The sequence below is a fragment of the Lepisma saccharinum genome, chromosome 25 (genome assembly GCF_977018435.1).
Source record: "Lepisma saccharinum chromosome 25, izLepSacc3.1, whole genome shotgun sequence".
NCBI classification, from domain to species: domain Eukaryota; kingdom Metazoa; phylum Arthropoda; class Insecta; order Zygentoma; family Lepismatidae; genus Lepisma; species Lepisma saccharinum.
The window spans coordinates 44,728,572-44,749,084 of NC_139253.1; the positions used below are offsets into that span (position 1 = coordinate 44,728,572).

The 20,513-nt window shown below is 36.1% G+C and overlaps 1 protein-coding gene across 1 annotated transcript in view; it reads right to left on the reverse strand.

The window, feature by feature from the left end:
• LOC145978820 (uncharacterized) overlaps positions 1-20,513 on the reverse strand; it is a 59,097-nt gene that overhangs the window by 26,063 nt on the left and 12,521 nt on the right. The window contains exons 3-5 of the mRNA XM_083111687.1: positions 19,213-19,276; positions 10,377-10,478; positions 7,576-7,734 (exon numbers count right to left, since the gene is read on the reverse strand). Of these exons, the coding sequence (XP_082967813.1) occupies positions 7,576-7,734; positions 10,377-10,478; positions 19,213-19,276 (325 nt within the window). The remainder of the gene's footprint in view (positions 1-7,575; positions 7,735-10,376; positions 10,479-19,212; positions 19,277-20,513) is intronic.

Consider the following 20,513-nt stretch of genomic DNA (forward strand, 5'->3'; position numbering starts at 1 on the left):
GCAAAATAGTGAGGTGTATCGCACATCAGTATAAAGATTACATTCTGGTGAATACATAGATATTTTACTAATTTCTTACAGATGAGAGGTTAATTAAATATTAACGTAAGAAAATTGGGTATTTTTTAACGAAACGCATGAAAAATTTTAAGCTCTCGTAACATTGGCGGTTTTAGCTCATATTTAAAAAAAATATATGAAGATATCTTACATTGTGAAAACTGATTGTAGAAGGTTATCGTTTGTTACTGTGACCGCAGTTAGAAAACAAAGTACTGATGTCTATTGTATATCGGTGTAAAGACTATATCGATGTTCCTACAGTAAATTGCTTACGTATTTCTTGAAAAACTATCCGATTTTCTTACTTTGTTTCTTAACTAACCCCTTATGCATGAGAAATGAGTAATATCCAGGTATTGTCCAGTATCTACGTCTTTACATTGATGTACAATACACATCATCATTCTCTTTCCTGACCGCTGTTACTAGAACAAAAGTCACACCTTCACGATCAGTTTGCAATTCATACAGATTTTGCAGCTTGATAGGTTGTTTGGAAACATACATCTGGGACACTGGCGACATCATGCTTAGCCAGTCCTTTGGGTTTCTCACGCATATAGAATTGCAAATTTGGCACAATGCACAATTGCTTTATTTTTACAATGTTCGCATTTTATTTGAAAAGTAAACAATCCTGTGAATTATTGAACACTTGTGATTGTAAACTGATGTACCTTGATACTTAAGTTTTCAAGGACAAAGCTGCACAGTTAGATACCATGCCCATAACTCATTTGTTTCAATGAAGCCTGAATTACTACAATGCCCATAAATGTACAACACATGCTAATGTTCAACAAGGTTTTTTGTTAAAAACACTAAAAAACGCTCAAACAGCACGATAAAAAACACTTTAGCAGTTCTTCCGAGCTTTCGATTCCATCTCGGAATCATCATCAGGGCTGGTCGAGGGGCGACTGAAACGACGCGGTTACAGTTCCGCTGGCGCTTATCATTGTGTCTGCAGGAAGATGTCATTGCAGTCTTGCAGTGTTGGTAAGTACATGTATGTTTGGATTGTTGGCTGGGGGAGATGGATTTTTCGAAGTTTTACTGTGCTTGTTGTACAATTCTGTTCACAAGTCCAGCTTCGTCACCGAAGTAAGTGTTCGGAAAGGAGCAGTGTTGCTTACTATCATTCAATTTAAACATATGCAGGGAATTTTGTGTCTCTCAGACTCAAAGAAAAGTGCTAACGGAAATATTGCAGTGTAAATAATAATTAACTGGAATTTCCACGTCTACAAACAAAGTAATGTAAATGTGAAATATTCCTGAAATTTATTTGAAGAAGAGACGCATTTTTGACGTTCGTGACGAAGTAGTTATCACAATCCGTTAGAATGCGAGGGCCCCGGGTTCGAATTTGGCCTGAGCAGGGTGTTCTTTTTCAGTCTCTCTTCATCGTCGCGAGTAGCCGAAAATGGAAGAAAAGCAACACTAAATAACGAAAAGGAAAAAACGCAATAAGAATAAGCGAGCCAGAAATAGTGCTGTTACAATTCCTGAAAATGATGCAAAAAAAATCTTTCAGAAATAGTGTTATCATAGCCCAGGAGAAGGCTTGAGGAATAAATAAACTCCTTCCCCATACACTTTGGCAAACATAATCGCAAAGTCGGCACTGAATATGCGATGGAAAAAATAATAGAAATCCGAAGCAAGAAGTGTTCATGTCACAGCCAGGGAGGCACATGAGAGGTGGTACCCTCACCCACAAACTCACACACATCAGTCATCCAGGCTATTAACAATAAGGCAACGGTTGTTCTCTCACTTAAATTTAACAGTAAATGGAATTTTTGTAAAATGAAAATTGTCGGGCTTTCCTTTCTTACACGTGCACGTTGGTTTCGTAATGGAGAAAAAAATAGAATTGTGACTCGTAAAATCACTACCGGCTGAATGAATTTCTCCGTAGATTCCAGAATAATGACTTCTTTTTTAAATAAATAGTTTAAAAATAATATATATCCCTTTGGTTAATAAGTATTCCTCGTCACATAGCAGAATCCGCTATATTGATGTTAGTTAGAACACGATTATCATTTACGGTTGGAAACACTCACCTTCCACAAAAGCATGACTTCGCAACGTTTTCCTTCATTTTCATGCACAAGCTTGACTTGTATTCTGTCAGCAACGTGCACAGCACACAAACACTATCTGATGAAGTGTATTGCTTTCAAATTAATCTATTTAGCAAGAAGCAACATCAAAAGTTTCGAGCTGGACAGGAAAAAATGCAATCTTATGAATAAATTACTCAAATAGCTTCGTTCCTTCTCCGTGGCTTGTGGCCATGTCGGTTAAAGGCCAGCTTTGTAAGTTGAAATCCTAGGTTCGAATCCCTGTGTCTCCAAAATATTTTTTCTTACCAAATGGGTGCTACATAATGTATTTTATTCTGGTCACACCAATTGCAGCCTGAAACTTTGTTATTGTTTGCGTGCCAATAAGCAAATATGTATTGAAACTATTGCTCGTTCAGAGAATGTGACTGTTACTCGAGACTACTTGAAATTGAGATTTTTTTAGTTGCTGCTAAGCCTCGATATTTACAACGAGTGCTAAAATTGAAAATTGCTGTGTGATAAAACACACCGTTAATATTCTCAAGAAGAAAACCACTGGAATTAAATTAACTTTAATAATAACTTTTGTTTCTTTAGTGGTGGAAATTCTTTAACATGCTCAATGTTTCAAAGCATTGCATATATATACGAGGGGCGATCAGGTTGCTCTGACCCTAACAGAAAGAGCGGCAATAGGGTTTCAATTTTTTTATTATTTTCAACATACTCCCCTGCAAATCCAATGCACTTTTCCCATCGGTGCTCCAACGCCTGGATACCTTGCAAAAAAAAAATCTTCCGACTTGTCCTCCAACCATGAGTCCACAGCCCTTATCACCTCAGAATCATCAGAAATATTTTGTCCATGAATGTCATTCTTCAAATGTTTGAACAAATAGAAATCACTGGGGGCCAAATCTGGGGAATAGGGTGAGTGGGGCAACAATTCGAACGATGCATCTGCTATAGCTGCCCTCGCAATGCGTGAGGTGTGGACAGGTGCATTGTCCTGGTAAAGGAGCACACCACGGGTCAACATCCCACGCCTCTTTTTCTTGATGGAATCACGTAATTTGTTGATTAGGTCACTGTAGTATGTGCCAGTGATGGTTTGGCCTCTTTGTATATAGTCCACAAGAAGGACACCCTTGCAGTCCCAGAAAATTGAGGCCATCACCTTCTTGGCTGACGTTTGCACCTTGACCTTCTTCGTTGGTGGAGAATGTGAGTGTTTCCACTCCATGCTTTGTGATTTTGTTTCTGGGTCGAAGTGATGGACCCATGTTTCATCCATAGTTACAAATCGGGCAAGGAAATCGTCTATATCAGCACGAAACTTGTCAAGAAGTTCTTGACTGATGAGCACTCGGCTGAGCTTCTGATCTGGGGTGAGGTTGAGGGACCCATCTTGCAGCAATTTTTTTCATTTGCAATTCCTGGGTAATTATGTTTTGCACAGTGCCATATGACAGGCCACACATCTCAGCAACATGACGGATAGTGACTCGACGATCCTTCAGCACGATATCGTGGACTTTGTTAATGTTTTCGGTTGTCATAACAGTTTTTGGTGCTCCACCTGCATGTTCATCCTCACACGACTCTCTCCCACAATTATACTCACAACACCATCTCTTCACCATACTATATGAAGGAGCAGTGTCCCCTAGTGTATCCACCAAGTCCTCATGAATTTTGGATACCGTCCACTTCTTCACAAAATATTTGATCGCCGCTCTCACCTCAGTTTTCTCCATTCTGGCACATTGACACAACTTCACTCAGTTAAACCCCTGTAAAAAGAAAACTGTACGCTACTCAGACTTGCTATTCAGAATGAAAGCATATAAAGGATCACTAAACAATAACAAAATAAAAAATCAATCATAACGTCATTCCTTCTATGCTAGGGTCGGAGCAACCTGATCGCCCCTCGTATATATATATCTTTCAAAAACAAAGAAATAATTTTGAATGACCCGAATTTTTCTCTGACTGGACAAACTGAACTAATTTCTGTTAGAAACATCACTCGTCTTCTCTTCAAACTAATATCTTTGTCCCTGAACTTGGTGTTGCAAACATCACAGTCACATGACTCTACACTTTTGCTTATTTCGACCCAATCACCCAATGTGAGATAGTTAACTGTACCTCCCCTGGAATGCCATGGTTCTATTTCAGCAACATATAACACTGTCAAAGATAATTTCAAACATGTTCATGACTAGAGCCCGGAAGTTTGGCAAAATGCCTCTTTTTATCTACTGCATATATTGATAAATTTTTTCCGGATATACGTTTCTTATGTTGTTTCGAATGTTTTGGAAGCCTTTTCATTTTGCCTATTTTGCCTATTTGGGACCCCACTGCCTATTTTTAATTAAAATGCCTTTTTTTTTGCCTTTTTCAATGAAATTTGACATTTTTTTTTTAAAAAATGTGTATATATATATTATTTTTCTCCCAAAAAAACGTTTGTGGCATTTATTTTTCTTCCGTTTATTATGTGAATAATTTTCTCCTTATTTAAGTAATATTGAACTCACGCATGTTTCAACATTGCTGAAGGAGAAAAGTGTGAGAAAAAAGTATTTCATGCTGAGTCAGGATATTGCCTTTCGGTTAACATTTCTTGTGCATGATTGACTGCTGAAGTGGACATGTTGATTTCGAACAGAAAGAAAATATTTCTGAAATCTTAGTTTACCTCAGCAACCAGTCTTGACGAGATAGGGAACCTGGATATCAGCAGCTATATATTATGCTAACAACCTTCAAAAAATCAGTGAGGTGATCGATGCTCTTCCAGAAAATGAAGTGGCTTCAATTCGTGAAGTGAAAAAACTCCTGTGCTATTCAAGTTTACTTTTGCACATTATGGTGCATTGCCAGAGACAATTACAATTATAGCATCCATGAAAACCTTCGAGGAATCTATCCAGCAGATGATGGAAGTGCCAGGAGAAAAGGGGTCAGCTGTTGCGGAAAAGTGCTAACGGGTAGTGAGTGCAAATTAGGACTTGAAACAATTGAAAACAATTTGTGATATTCTAAAAGGTGAAAATGCTGTTACCAAAATGAGTCCAAGTACATTAGCTTGTTATATGTATGCTCCAATAACTTCTGTCGAAGTAGAAAGATCATTTTCTATTATGAAAAACATTCTCTCTGACAGCCGACTATCAATGAATGTTGAGAACTTAAAAAGCACCTTGGAGTTATGTGCAATCAAGACGGAGAAAATTGAAATGCTCTTCCCAATGTAGATTTTAACATTTTGCCAGAAATTATAGATGAAAGTAAGCAACTTCTAAATGTGACTTTTTCGGTTTATTTTGCCTTTTTTTTTCATTTTTAGTGCCTATTTGCCACATTATAAATGCCTTTTTGCCTGCCTATTTTAACGAAAATAAATGCCTGAACTTCCGGGCTCTATTCATGACAAAGTCCATAGCCAAGGGAAATGTACTGAAATTTATAGTATCTCCGTGAACTGAGGATTTTACCTAATGCAATTTTGCCTATTACCCGACAAACAGACTTTCGCTTCTTGAGGCTGAAATGTACAATTCAAGAATGATTTACCACATAAAATATTAGTTTTTCTTGTATGTACGCATTGCTTGCATTATAGAATTATTTTCCTGTAGTTTACGGTTATTACTGTTTTCTTATGCTTGTAATAACTGCGATCCGCACACGAGCGAGACAAAAGACAGACGATAGATTCGGGAGTCGAATGGCTTCGTCTACGCGGCTGGTCCAGGGATACGTGCCTCCAGGTTACGTTGCCGAACAATAGGATAGGTTAACCTAACCTACTCACCCACTTTGGGCTTGATTGAACCTATGAAACTACTCTGCTGTGCAACCTGGACGCACCCATCCCCGTGCAGCTCTACGCTGTCCTCCAGTGACCATTAACATGGAGGATGTCCCCAGTAGACCAGCATCCATTCCGAGGAATGATTGCTGGTTTATCATAGGGACTTTCAGCCTAGTTATTCCGGAGCGAGAGGTACGCTTCCCGGACTTACCCGCCCAAATATGAATTAATAAATCAAGATGTTGGAAAGACACATTTAATATTCTGGGAAATATCACATTTAACTATATACAAGCACTGCACAAACTTATAGGTTTGTTCTTACATATGAAACCAACAAAATGGGTAACAAAAGCATTGTACTTACATCTTCTGCTTCCACCTCATCACACATGGGCCTTGTAACAACACTTGTCACTCCAACTATAAATGGGGGATTTTTGTGGGTCTGCACTAAAAATATAGCGGTATCTTAAGACATATGGGTATTGGCTTGCAAATGAACTGTATCAGGGAGCTATATCACAAAGGATGGGCCGAATAATCGTGGATGTCTTTGGATACAAAGCATCATGGTTTCCTGGAGGCTCATTGTCCTCACCATGTGGTTTTGAAAATTTCCGAATTTTCATGGATATTGGTTCCATGCACTTTATGGCACTTCAAGTGCTGTAATTCGTCCATATTATACACTACAGGACTATTTCCAACCCCTTAATAGATACTTCACATGTTGGAACACAAATGGCTACTCCATTGTCCTCTCTCCACTGGCCTACTCTGGCTCAAAACTTGGAGCGATGTTAACTGTACCAACTATCCACACAGAGTGAAATCAAGATGGCTTCCTCTCTTGTTAAAAGCTATCTCAGACTCATTGTCTGGTAGCCACGCCCATGAGGCCATCTGATTGGTCCACAGCACTTTGTGTTACTTGCCTTCATCTAGTACCTCGAGAAGCCCAGTAGATGGCAGTCTAGTCAGGGCTAGTTCCACTGACTCTCACCAGATGTCTCTGGTGCTGTGAGACCGATTGTCTTTTGTCCAAAAACATCGATTTTTTTAATGTTTTTGTGGTTTGTTTGCACATATAATTGTGACTTGGAGTTATTTTCAGGGAAAGCCAGTTAATTTGTGCTTGCACAAATGTTATCCTGAAAATATGTGTTAATAAAAAAAATGGCATGAAAAGTAACATGTGCTCTCTGAATTCTACCTAAAAACAAAAGGTTGTTTTTTTGATAACCAATGAATTTTGGTCTGGGGCTTATTAATTACTTAATATTTCAATGTTATATCATACTTTTACTAATTAGGCCTAATTTCTGTTAATCTTAACATATCTGGGAATGTCTATTCCTATTAATTCTACCTGAATTGAATTGGCCTTGTACTTTGGTTGGAGTGGAGTGCTGCCTGTATGTATTGGGGATGTATACCCAACCTTTGGTTGGTTATATAACCGTAAACTACAGGAAGATAATCACATAAAATATGTAAAACTTTCCGGATTACCTTGTAGGACTTTATGTAATACTAGCATTTTGAGATATAATCTTTATTTTAAGACATGAATTTTGTTTCTTGTACTATACAAATACTTACCAGCTCCCTGTTTTGACAATATCTTCCTTGTTCGTGCGGTATTGCCTTTTGGCATTGTAACCTTGTACTTTCCCTCATGTTCTGGCAAAACTCGTCGTGCTTTCTTTACAGGAACCTCTTCCACAGCTTCTGCCTCTCTCTTGCTCTCTTTTTTCTTCTCTGAAAATATGACGTAAATGAAATTTTGTGCAACTCAAATAACTTTAATATACATGCAAAGTTTTTAACACAAATATAGTTATCATGCTACTGCTGACGAACTTCGAGCATGATGGCATAGGATGAATGCATAAAAAAAACATTAACAAAAGTGCATTATGTGTGATGCTTTAGAAATGTAGCAAATATTGACTTCATTTGTCTGTGAAGTATATAGGCTGCAGATGCTAGTAACTTTTACTGGTGAAATGTGCAAATTATATGCATGCACAAACATCTAAACCTTAATGCAATTTAAATCAATAACAATTTACATATTAATTCATTTTGTTATTAACATGGAATGCCCCTATAACTTTTTGCTCTATGTATGATACTATTTCTATTTTCAGAAGAGAGGGGACCATATTTGCTTGAATTCTATGCTGGGATGACTTATAGGATTTTGGGCCTTTGCTATGAAGAATGCTCCTTTATTTTCCTGTTTCCAATGTGGATCTTTGTGAAGAACTCACGTGCTAGAAATAAATCACACAATACGGCTGTTTGTAAACTCCAGACAAGTCAGCCGAAGCCGGCTACATCTGGTCATAAACTCAATCCAAGTACGGCTAGCTCTGCCCACTTCCGGATCCATGACGTATCCAGCTTACTTGGCTCGTAAGACTTGTAAGCTGTTCTCGATGTGACTGAGATGGCTGACTGCAGACGAAAACTAGCAGAAAATGTGAGCAGCAACTTTCAATGGCCGGCAATCATTTATTTGATGCCTTCGTAAGTCAGACAAGTCAACTGAAGGAAAAGGTGTAGTTAATATTATCTTATAATTATTTCCGTAGATGTTTATATGGGGAAAATATGCAAAAACTGGTATCCAAAGAAAAAATAATAAAAAACAATGAAAAAAATAGTTTTTTATCTGAACTGCAATGAAATAAATATATTTAAAGCCATATCATTTACCATAATCCAACGTTATTAGTTGGCATTAATACACGGTACACTAAACTAAATTCACCAACCAATAAAATACTACAAAATAATTATTTTTGATACATAGGGATATATAGTGGATTAAGTTTCTTTCATTTTTTTTGTGCCAATTTATAAAACTTGTCAAAATATTATATTAATTTCTATTAATGTAGCCGAGCTTTATATAGAGGTGAGATATAGTGCCATTTACATCTAATACTATTTCCAAAAGAAAGTCAACTGCTTTTAAACATGATCAAGAGTCAAGCAGACAATCCACCATGCCATAATCCACGCTGTTCGTAAACTGCAGCATGGAACAGCTTCGCTAGTGACGTCGACGTGACGTCTGTGTAATCCACTCGTAAGAGCTGGGCTGAGTTGGCTGTAGTTTACGAACGACAGTAATGCTCAATGTAGGAATGGTGCCAAGACCGATTTAAAAAAAATGTTATTCAAGGAGAGAACTTTTGGCACAGCGTGTATTTGACCTCCAGAATACTCCTTAATCCAACAATAAATTGACGATTAATGTGAGAGTTAATAACAATCATCCCATTTTGATATCTAAAAATGCACAAGTTTCACAAAGCTTGTTTTGACTTCATTTTATGCTGATGGGCTAATCGGGACTTCGGTGTGGGGAAAGCACTTGGGGAGTTCCACTGCAGTTCTTAGATATCAGACAATGTTGATTTCTCTTTCCTTTTTTTACCCTAGGCTAGCAGAAGTCTGAACTGAGTGATTATCGAGTGCGGCATTGTTTAATGTTTCTTCGGATCCACATTCTGTGCAAACAGATCACAAGTTGCGTGTTTCCTTTTTCAGGGCAGATTACAATGCAAGTCAGGGAAGAGTTTGGACGGCTCACTGGAAAGGGGGAGGGGAGATGAATATGAAGTTGGTTGAAGAAAAAAAAACTTCTTTTTTTTACTTAGACAGCCAACCAGAATGAAATTTACAGCTGATAAACGCATCCAGGTGAGAGAAAGAAGGAAAGCTTTACACCAGTTAATCCACCACAATGCTCTAGTAGAACCATACAAAATCCAACATTCATTCTCCAGACTTTTGCTGGCGCCAGTGTGCCTGCTGCCGAGATTCTTTGAGTTTCACTTGTATTAAATGAGAGATTGTTTTCCGCTCTGTAGGTGTCAGTACAAATGCAATTGTAAGAATTTCGTGGAAGAGCAACGACTGTGCACAGTTAAAACAAAATGCTATTTTTAAAAGACTTTCTGGTGAAAACATTTTCATGTTTTTTTTCTTCCCACAATATGCATCCTGTGTAGAACAGGTTATACAACTATGTAGGATAAGTGGTGTCAGCGTCTTGTAGGAATCACTGTGCCCATGTAAGCTGCATGTCCTCATTTTGCGTCCCATTTTTAGTCTAAATATTGCACGGTATACTTGAGTCAATACAGTTTCTTTAAAACTTACAATATTATTATGTAGTACACATAAAGCTTATTTTGAGAGCCATTACCAAGTTTAAAACATTTGTTGTGGGGGTAATTTATGCTCTAATTTATTTTCACCTGAAAAGCAGGCGATATCTTGACAAGTTTGGATAACTTGAAGTCGTCTATTTCAAAGTTGACATTTTTTGGTCCCTTGTACTTCATATTAATGAGGTTTTCCTGTATTACCAAGTGAATAATTACCTGATATTGGCCCTAATCTCTGTGCAAGACTGTCAGAAAGTTTGGCTCTTACTGGAGATTCATCCTCTTTCCGCATGTAATGTTCCAGCATTCTTGTGGCTGCTAAAAAATATGAGAGAGATAACAATCAATGATGGGTGCAAACAACTACTGCATATAATTAGTTGCATAATCATGTGTTATGTGTGAATCAAATGCACAAATATGTGCAGAAGTTTTAGTTGTTTCACATATCCGAATAAAAGTTGTTAGTCTGACATTACATGCAATAGACTGCAAAATGTAAAAAGTAATGAGGATTGTGTGGTAGGTGGCACCATCTATTGTGTATCCTTGAGTTTTGTAAGATGACAGCAGCTTCCATCATTTGGCCAGTATATAAAAAAGGAACTCCCCATTCAACAGGCCTCTAAGGGTCAAGGCATTTTTAATGGGTGATGTGTGCTCAGTGCAAGGGTCCCTTTGCAGTTGCTTTTTAGCTTTCGAGACCAGAACCAGCTACTACTTCTTTCCAAGCAGTCCCCCAATTGTCCTAGGATGATGGGTAAATGCCGAAATTTCACGGGGAATCAAACCCTTGACAGCTTGCACCAAAGGTAAGAGCACTAACCATTTGGCTACACCTGAACCCACGGAACCAGTATTACTAACAAATTGGAAGACAACAATATTTAGTTTCATCAGTTTCTCATTAAATAAGAAATCCCCACCGCAGAAATTCACCAGTGACTTCAGTGCACCTATGGAAATATGTGCATTGGTGTTAGCAGTGTCAGAATATTAGTGAAACATTTTAAAGATGGGAACATGAGCATCCAAGATTAGCCTCGTAGAAGCAATACTTAAACAGCATCAATTTAACCAACAAGGAGAGTTAAGAAAGTTTTAATTGTGAAGAACCAGATGCTATGAGTAGGGCGAAGGACTTTATGTCCAATAAAACTGTAAAATATGTATGTAATTATGTAATAATATGTCAGAAAAATGCAGCAATATTCCCAGTAAAGCCAAAAATATGAACAACAGTACTTTCAAATTTCTCATTATACGGGAAGTTGCAACAGTTCTTTAATTCAAAGACATTTTACAATCATATTTTGTTATTTAGTTGTGAGCATAATCTGAAAAGAATGAAGAAAATTCTGTTGTGCTACTCTGTTCAATTTTGATGTTATTTTGTTTGTTATTCGTTACTATAGTGACTGTAGAAATTGGTTAATATACTAATTTTGTTAAGTAACATTTGAAAAGTTATTTTTATTTAAAATATTGCAACAAACTGCTCCACACCGGGGACAGTTGCAATAAATTGGCGACCTAGAGCCAGGATTCGAAAATTGTAAGTTGATAAGAACTGAACTGATAATGCTACAATGAAGAAAAGAGAAGTGCCTTACGTGCTTCGAAGTAGTGTGTGCCTTCAACCGGATCTCAGTGATGTTGCAGAAGTAAGCAACGAAGAGGACAATTCTGGTAAGCAAATGGAGGATTTACTCTGTTGTAAGGACAGATTTTCTGACACTCGCATGATTGAATGCACGTCATGCAAGAAATGGGAACACGTAAATTGTAGGGGTCTTACAGTTATTCACTGGGTAATATTCAGCTCTATGAAAGAAGACTATTACTGTAAGGCATGCAAGCCAGAATTCAATTCATTCACTCTAAAATCATACTTGGATACAGTAAATCCCAATATTGACCAAATTTTATCTGCTTTTCACTTGAGTTTGGCCCAACATGAGAATAGGTTACTTCAGAATACTGAAGCTCTGGAGAATAGGTTGCAAGACAAGTTGCTCCAGAATACTGAAACGCTGGAGAATAGGTTACTTCAGAACACTGAAGCTCTGGAGAATAGGTTGCAAGACAAGTTGCTCCAGAATACCAAAACGCTGGAGAATAGGTTACTTCAGAACACTGAAGCTCTGGAAAATAGGTTACTTCAGAATACTGAAGCTCTGGAGAATAGGTTGCAAGGCAAGTTGCTCCAGAATACCGAAACGCTGGAGAATAGGTTACTTCAGAACACTGAAGCTCTGGAGAATAGGTTACTTCAGAACACTGAAGCTTTGGAGAATAGGTTACAAGATAGACTTGATCAGAACGCTGAAAAGCTGCGCAAAAGTTTACAAACAAACTGTGAAGTTTGGGGTACAAAATTGGTTAGGTTGCAGCAAAGTACTGAAAAACTGAACGAAGGACTCCAACATGTAGAAAATAAGTTGCAGCAGGTTTCTGATTCTTGTCAATCAGCTAATAAGTTACTAAATGAACGTATAAATGATGAAGTAACTTTATTAAATTCGAAAGTCAGTGATCTTGAATCAAAACTAGACCATCATGATGATGAGTTAAAACATCATGTATCAAACCAGTTGTGCCAACATGAAACTTCTATAAGTACACTACAAACAAATATGAATACTACGCAGGTAAAGTTGCAAGAATTTGATTCTATGCTTAAGGATTTAAATGAGAAATGCATTAACTTAGAGCAAAGCGATGTTATTTGTACTAGTATGGTTAGAGACGTTCTACAACCAGATAAAGAACTAAGTAATGTTGATGCACTTATTAATGAACATAGGCACATAGCATGCCAAACTGATACAAGATTAAATTCTAAAATAAAGCACGTTGTTTTTAGTGAACACAATAAATGCGAAACATTTCATACAGGTTCTTCTGGCTATGATACATCTGATGCTGAAGTGAATTCTGTAAAGGAAAATGTAACCAAATTGTGCAAGGGCAAATCTGCTCACAATAAAAGTAGAAATAAATTTGCTAAAGCTTCCACTTCACAAGGCAAGAATACATATGCATTGCGGCATTGTGTTTTAGATAATACTGAATTTAGTAATAGCAATCCTACTGTTGACAAAATCTATTGTACATGTTCACTCAATAACCATTCATGTCTTTCTTCGTTGAACAACTCTTTACTGTATGATAATAAGCACGTACATACTTGTGATACTGAAAATAATGCACCTAATTCTTTATGTGCTACAGACACATCAAAGCAAATTTGTTCTACATCTAACAGAAATTCCATACCTTCTAGAACTTATGTTGCTTGTGATAATAAAGACAATTTCACAGGTCTTGAAACTTCAGTATATGGTTGCCAACGTCAAAGTACATGTCATTCCTTAATCCATGATCAGTTTCCTGATGACTTAAATGTTAATCATAGTCCTTGTACTAGAACAAACTGTACTTATAACCCGATGTGGCTGAATAATGATTCTACATGGAATTCTTATAATCAGTCTGATACATGCTCCAATAGATTTTCACGAGTTAGTGAACTCAGTCAATTGCCACGTTTTGGAGGAGATGTTTCAAAACAGTCTGCTAGAGAATTTATCGAACAACTAACTACAATGTTAAACATAATTGGTGTTCCTTCCAAGTATAAATTATGTATAATTCGTAAGTGTTTTCATAATGTAGGCGCTTACTGGTTCAACAGTGAAAAGAAGAGTTTCATTTCTTATGAGGACTTTGTACATAAATTTCTTGATCAGTTTGCATCTAATGAGTTATTAGAAAGTCAGTTAACATTGTTACGATCAAGAAAATACAACCCAGCTTCAGGTTTGTCATTGGAAGCATACGCTTTAAAAACGTACTCTGCTTATTGTAACCTTGTGGAAACTCCAAACAAAGTTGAAGTAATACGGATGATTTTGAAACAGCTACCTGAGTCAATTTCAAAGAATGTGGGCTGCCATAACATTACAGATCTTAAGCAACTGACGCAGAAATTAAGGACTATTGATTTGTATTCGAGCGAAAAGAATAAAAGTTTATCTTTGCCCGGTGATAATACAGATTCTGATGACAAGGCTAATAAGAAGAGAAGTTTCGACAGACCAAAATACTTCGTCAGGCAAGTAAATGTGGAGCGGAATTCTTATGATTCTACAACACAGACCGAAAATGCAGGAATCATTGTAAATCATCGCCCATCTCCCAGAAGATTTGAACGCAATCCCTCAAGAAGGCAGTTTGTAAGGTCTGAAAGAATTAATAATAACGTAAATAATTCAAATTTCAGACTTGGCAATACCCCAACATCTGATAACAGAAGATATAGTAGAACTGGAAATTACAATGAACAACCAATAGAGTATGGTAATGCATCTCATAGTTCACAGGAAAATAGTGTTACAGTAGGCAGCACCAACTTGCAGCGTAATTCTGCAAATATGGAACACCTAACCCCGACTGCTACTACCACCACAAGTGCACATTCTTCTAACTACTTAAACAACTAAGGCAGGGTGATATGCTCCGATTTACCTTGCCACAAATAAATGCAAAGGAGCTGGATGGTAGAGTTAATAACCCTTATTTAGTACATGTTAAGGAATGTCTGAAGGATTATAATAAAATTAAATCTTTAGGCGTTACCAGAGATAAAGTTTTATCTGTAGCATTTTTATTAGAATGGTACGATTCTGAACCAGTGGATTATGTCAGAAAACGGTACTCCAATACCAAAAATTGAGAATCCAGAAATACAAGGTAAAATTGCGGATCTGTCTTTAAATTGTTTAATTGATACTGGAAGTCAGTGTAATTTATTAGATTATAAAATCTGGACAATTCTAAGTTCAATTATACCAGGAGCAAAATTGGAACAATTAGAAGGAATACAATTGGCTTGCTTTGCAGGAGATCAACGTATAAAGGTAATGGGTTTCAAATATGTAACAGTTCAAATAGCAAATGAGTTTTTCCACATGGGACTGTATATTGTCAAACAGTTACATGCTGATTTAATTTTGGGTTCGCCGTTTTTGTGGCAATATAAGGCGATTATAAATTACAGCAACGCAACCGTCATTCTTTCGAATTCATTAGGTCAGGAAATAATTACTCCGTTTTTAGTGCAATCTGAAGAAAGTCTTCCGTCAATGAAGGGAATAGTACGTTCTTGCAAATTACCAATTTCAACCACTTCACAAATTGAAGGAACATCTGACATCACTTCGGAGAAAGATATTAGGCGTGCAGCGTACATGAACAATACTCTTCCATCTGATTGTTTGGATCAGTTATTTCATCTTCTTCTCGAATACCAAGTTTTATTTTCTGACAGACCTAAAAAAGCAAATGTGGAAGCTTACGATATACAATTGGATACTGATGTGCCAATAATAGCACCCACTTACCCTGTTCCTTATGCTAGACGGGATGATATGGAAAGAGAGTTACAAAAATGGCAACAGTGGGGCGTCATACAAGAAAGCACATCTCCCTATAGGAATCCACTCCACATAGTCCCAAAGGCGGGAGGTTTATGGAGACCAGTGGTCGACTTCCGTAAATTAAACCAACACGTAATTTCTCCAATGACACAGGTAGAGCCTATCTCGGAATTACTACAAAGATTGAAGGGAGCAAAATACTTCACATCTATTGACCTTAGTTGCGGTTATTTTCAGATTCCTTTGACACCAAGGTCGTTTAAGTTTACGGCATTTTCTTATAGAGGTATTTTGATGGAGTTCCATTTTTTGCCTTTTGGAATCAAAAGTGCCGTGAGTGTGTTCGTTGATAGAATGCATAAAATATTTGGCAATCATACAAATTCTTTCCTGATTGTTTATATTGATGATATTTTAATCTTCTCTCCATCAATTCAAAACCACTTAGAACATTTACGTTATGTTTTATCAACTCTGAAGACAGCTAATATGTCTATTAAATTGTCGAAATGCAAGTTCTTCCAAACTGAAATACATTTCCTAGGCCATGTGATTTCTGGAGAAACCATTCATATTGATCCTGAAAGGAACCAAGCAATCATGGATTTTCCAGTTCCTCAAAACAAGAAGGCTCTAAGGAAATTTTTAGGAATAGTAAATTGGAGGAGAAAATTTGTTCACAAATTTGCAATGATAGCTGCTCCTTTGTATGATTTACTAAAATCAAATAACAAGTGGGACTGGAAGGAGAATCATCACCAAGCTTTTAATGATTTGAAACAGCTAGTTACATCTCCTGATGTATTAGCTCAACCGGATTTTAGTAAAATTTTCCATCTTAACACTGATGGAAGCAAAGTTGGAATTGGAGGAGTTTTATGGCAGTTATCAGATGAAGATGAAACGTTAGTAATACAATATGTTAGTAGAGTATTGCGTGGTACAGAATTAACGTATTCAACTCATGAGATTGAATGTCTTGCTATCCTCTTTTCAGTAGAAAAGTTTAGTGTTTATCTTAGTGGAAGAACATTTGTTATTCATTGTGACCATCAGTCACTTTCATGGTTGCAGTCGGCTAGAAGTTTAAACCCAAGACTAAACCGCTGGGCATTAAAACTTCAAAGTTTTGATTTTACTGTTGAACATATTCAAGGTTCTACCAATATTGTGGCTGATGCCTTAAGCAGATATCCTGCAAGGGCACAGGGAGATTTATTCACATCGAAACTCTACGTTAATAATACAAATATCGATCTCCTATCCCAAGATACTCCACAATATTGGGTACAATCTCAACAGAACGATGAGCAGTGTCAAAAGTTAAGAATTGCGATAAACAAAGGAGATTCTAAGTTCGAAATCAGAGGATATTTTAGAATGCATGAAGATATCTTATTCTATACATCTATTGCGTCTGAACACTGGAGAATATTTGTACCTAAAAAAGCTGTGGAAAAGGTACTGTATGATCATCATGATTTAGGTGGACATTTTGGTTATTCAAAAACCTTCAGAAAGTGTTCAAAATTTTTCTTTTGGCCAAACATGAAAGCCAGCATTAAATTATATCTGAGAAATTGTCTTGAACGTGCCAAGTCAAAGCAGAGAGTACAACGTATCACACGAGAAGATCTTCACATATTAACTCCTAAAATACATCAATTCCTTTCATTAGATTTGATTGGTCCGTTACCAGCTTCTCAAGGTTATCAATATATACTAAGTATAGTGGATCTTGCAAGTAAATTTATTATGGTTTATCCTTTGCGTAAAGCTTCATCTATGGAAATTATCAATAAACTAAACCAATCGTATTTTCATCATTATCCTGCATGTCTAATTATATTAACTGATAATGGTTCACAATTTAAATCTAAGGAGTGGCGAAGTTTTATTACCTCCAAGAACATCAAGCATATTTTTACTTCGCCATATTCACCACACGCTAATCCAATTGAACGCTACAATAAAGAGATTGTGCGTTTACTAAGGTTATTTTGCAAGGATAATCATAAATCTTGGGCTAAATGTTTGACAAACGTTGTCAAATTGTTGAACAATTCATATTCTGAATCTATTGGTTTTACACCTGCGGAACTATTTTTACACGATCAAGTTAAAGATAATATAACTAATATTGTCGATTGGCCTGAGAATATTGACGAATTATCCTGGAAGGCAAAACACTTGGAGCTAAAAGAAAAACTTAAACATCGAAGAAATTCTAAAGGTGTTCAAACAAGCTCTGGTACTAAAAATATTGTCAAAGGAGATTTAATCATGATTAAAAATCATGCTAAGAGTTCTGCGTTAAACAAAACTATCTACAAATTGTATGATTTGTTTATTGGCCCATTCTTGGTAATAGAAGTAAGAAACAATTGTGCGACTGTAGTTTCTCTAGATGAAAAGGGAACAAAAGGTAGACAAAACTTAGAAAACATTAAACCTTTTAATTGTTCGGAGGAGAAAAGAAAGGAGTTGTTAAGAAATACTGATGTATGTTTTAATTGTACATAAGGGTTGAATTTGTTGTAATTTTATGCAAAAACGAGTTCAGTTGTTTGCATTATGTATTTTATTATCATGTGTAAACCAGCATGAATTTATTATCTCTGTTCTGTTGATCATCATATTATCTTTTATGTAAGAACTTATGTTTGGCTTCTATTCTCATCAGTATGGTGTATGTCAATGTATTGAGGAAGAGTGTTGACACGAATAACAAAGGGAGAATTATACAAAGTGTCTCTCTGGAAGAATGATAAGAAGAAATATATATATAATGTAAGTTGAATGTAATGTGGTTTGCATTTTTATTGAAGGGTTTCATTTGCACATATAGTTTCAAACGGAAGAAGTGCACTCGTTAAGAATAAAACCTTTTTGAATGGACATAAGATGGTTATGAAATAGTAATGGTAATGAGATTGCAGCAGAGAAGAAATCTACTGAAGATGGCTGTAAAGAAGATGTGAAAGGAATAAGATTGCTGCCAAAGAAGTAGTAGAAGAAGAAGTGAAGATGATACATTGAATATGTTACATTTGAAAAATATACGTATTTCTACATCAAAGTATGATGTCAAGGTTTTCAACCGGAGGACGAGGCTATTGCAACAGTTCTTTAATTCAAAGACATTTTACAATCATATTTTGTTATTTAGTTGTGAGCATAATCTGAAAAGAATGAAGAAAATTCTGTTGTGCTACTCTGTTCAATTTTGATGTTATTTTGTTTGTTATTCGTTACTATAGTGACTGTAGAAATTGGTTAATATACTAATTTTGTTAAGTAACATTTGAAAAGTTATTTTTATTTAAAATATTGCAACAAACTGCTCCACACCGGGGACAGTTGCAAAGTCAGTATGATCCCGGGAATATCGACTAGGATGTTGCTCACAAGTATCTCAGAATATTTAATTGCCACTGCACAAAGTGTTTTTCTTACTGAATTGAAACTAAAATGTACTTGCCAAATATCACAGGCATGCACAATTTGTTTTCCAAATTCATCATGAAATTAACAGAAAACATAACTGTATGTGATTCACCCAAAGCACTGTGAAAAACATGTATGCATTACTTTAAAGAATAAATTCTTACGTGTTGATCTCTTCGGAGTGGGTCCAGGAGTACTGGAAGTTCCAAGGATTCTCTCTCGAACTGCCTGAAAATTAAAATAAGTCCTTCATTAACCAAAGACACTAGCACTAAACATACTAAGCACAATCATCACTGTGAAAGCATTTAGACAGGCAAACTGTTTAAATTCTACTTAAAAGGGAATCAATTAACTTCGTACAATGAGCTACATCACATACAATACTCATATACGCTTAACCAAATACAGTAGTAGTAGAAGCAACTTGAGAACTACAAAATGTCATTTGGATGAAAAAACATATTAGAGGTTCAAATTCTTGGCAAGCATAATCTTACTGCAAAATGTGAAACAAAATTTGTTTAATACTGAACACTTCGCAAACAAAGCTGTAAGGTTGAAAACAAAATATACATGATCACTTAATGTTGCATAATATCAACAACTTATATTAGCATGTTCAAATAACTGCATCTACATAAGTGTATTAAACTGATAATGGATATAGATTCAATAAATTGATCCCACCTTCTAAAATTTTTTGCCATGATTCCACCATCTAAAAATTTTTGCCAATATGATCCATAAAATTTAACATGAAAATATAATATATCCTGGCTGGTAAAATAAAATTCTATTCAATAAATGGAGCGAGTGAAGAATATAGAGAATGTCTCCAATTTCGTTAATTTTTGGTATACTAACTAAATTTGGCCTTCCAATCACGAATCTGTTGTTAAAATTTGGGGGTCATGTGTAGAAATAGGGAAAAAAGCCGATATTAGTGGAATTTCTTTTACAGCTGTATCGCATTGTCTTAGGATCAAAATTTTAACTAAGTTTGCCTAATCTAACCTAACCCAGGGTGGCTACAAACAAGCAGAAATGAAATTCTGACTTTTCCAGGACAAAATTTACATTTTTCCCTGACAATTACAAACTAAACTAAATCGATGTTTTTGCAAATGGAAATAATAAACTCATACAGATCCAGGTATAGATTTGCTAAGTACCAATATTATCTTCTATGAAATTGACATTTTTTTCTCTATTCTCTATGATTTGAATTCAAACTGCAAAATAGTGAATTTGGAAAATTAACACAATTCGCAAGCCAGGGAGGGATTAGAGAATTTTATCATACGCAACAAGTTTAAAATAATGTACTTGATTATTTTTTAAGTTACGACTAAATGAGATTAAAGTGAAGAGTGATTGAAATAAGAAATACATGTTGTAATTTATCAGTCTCCTTATCCATTCTCAGTATTATATGTTGATATTTCCACTGAGGTTTGGAACC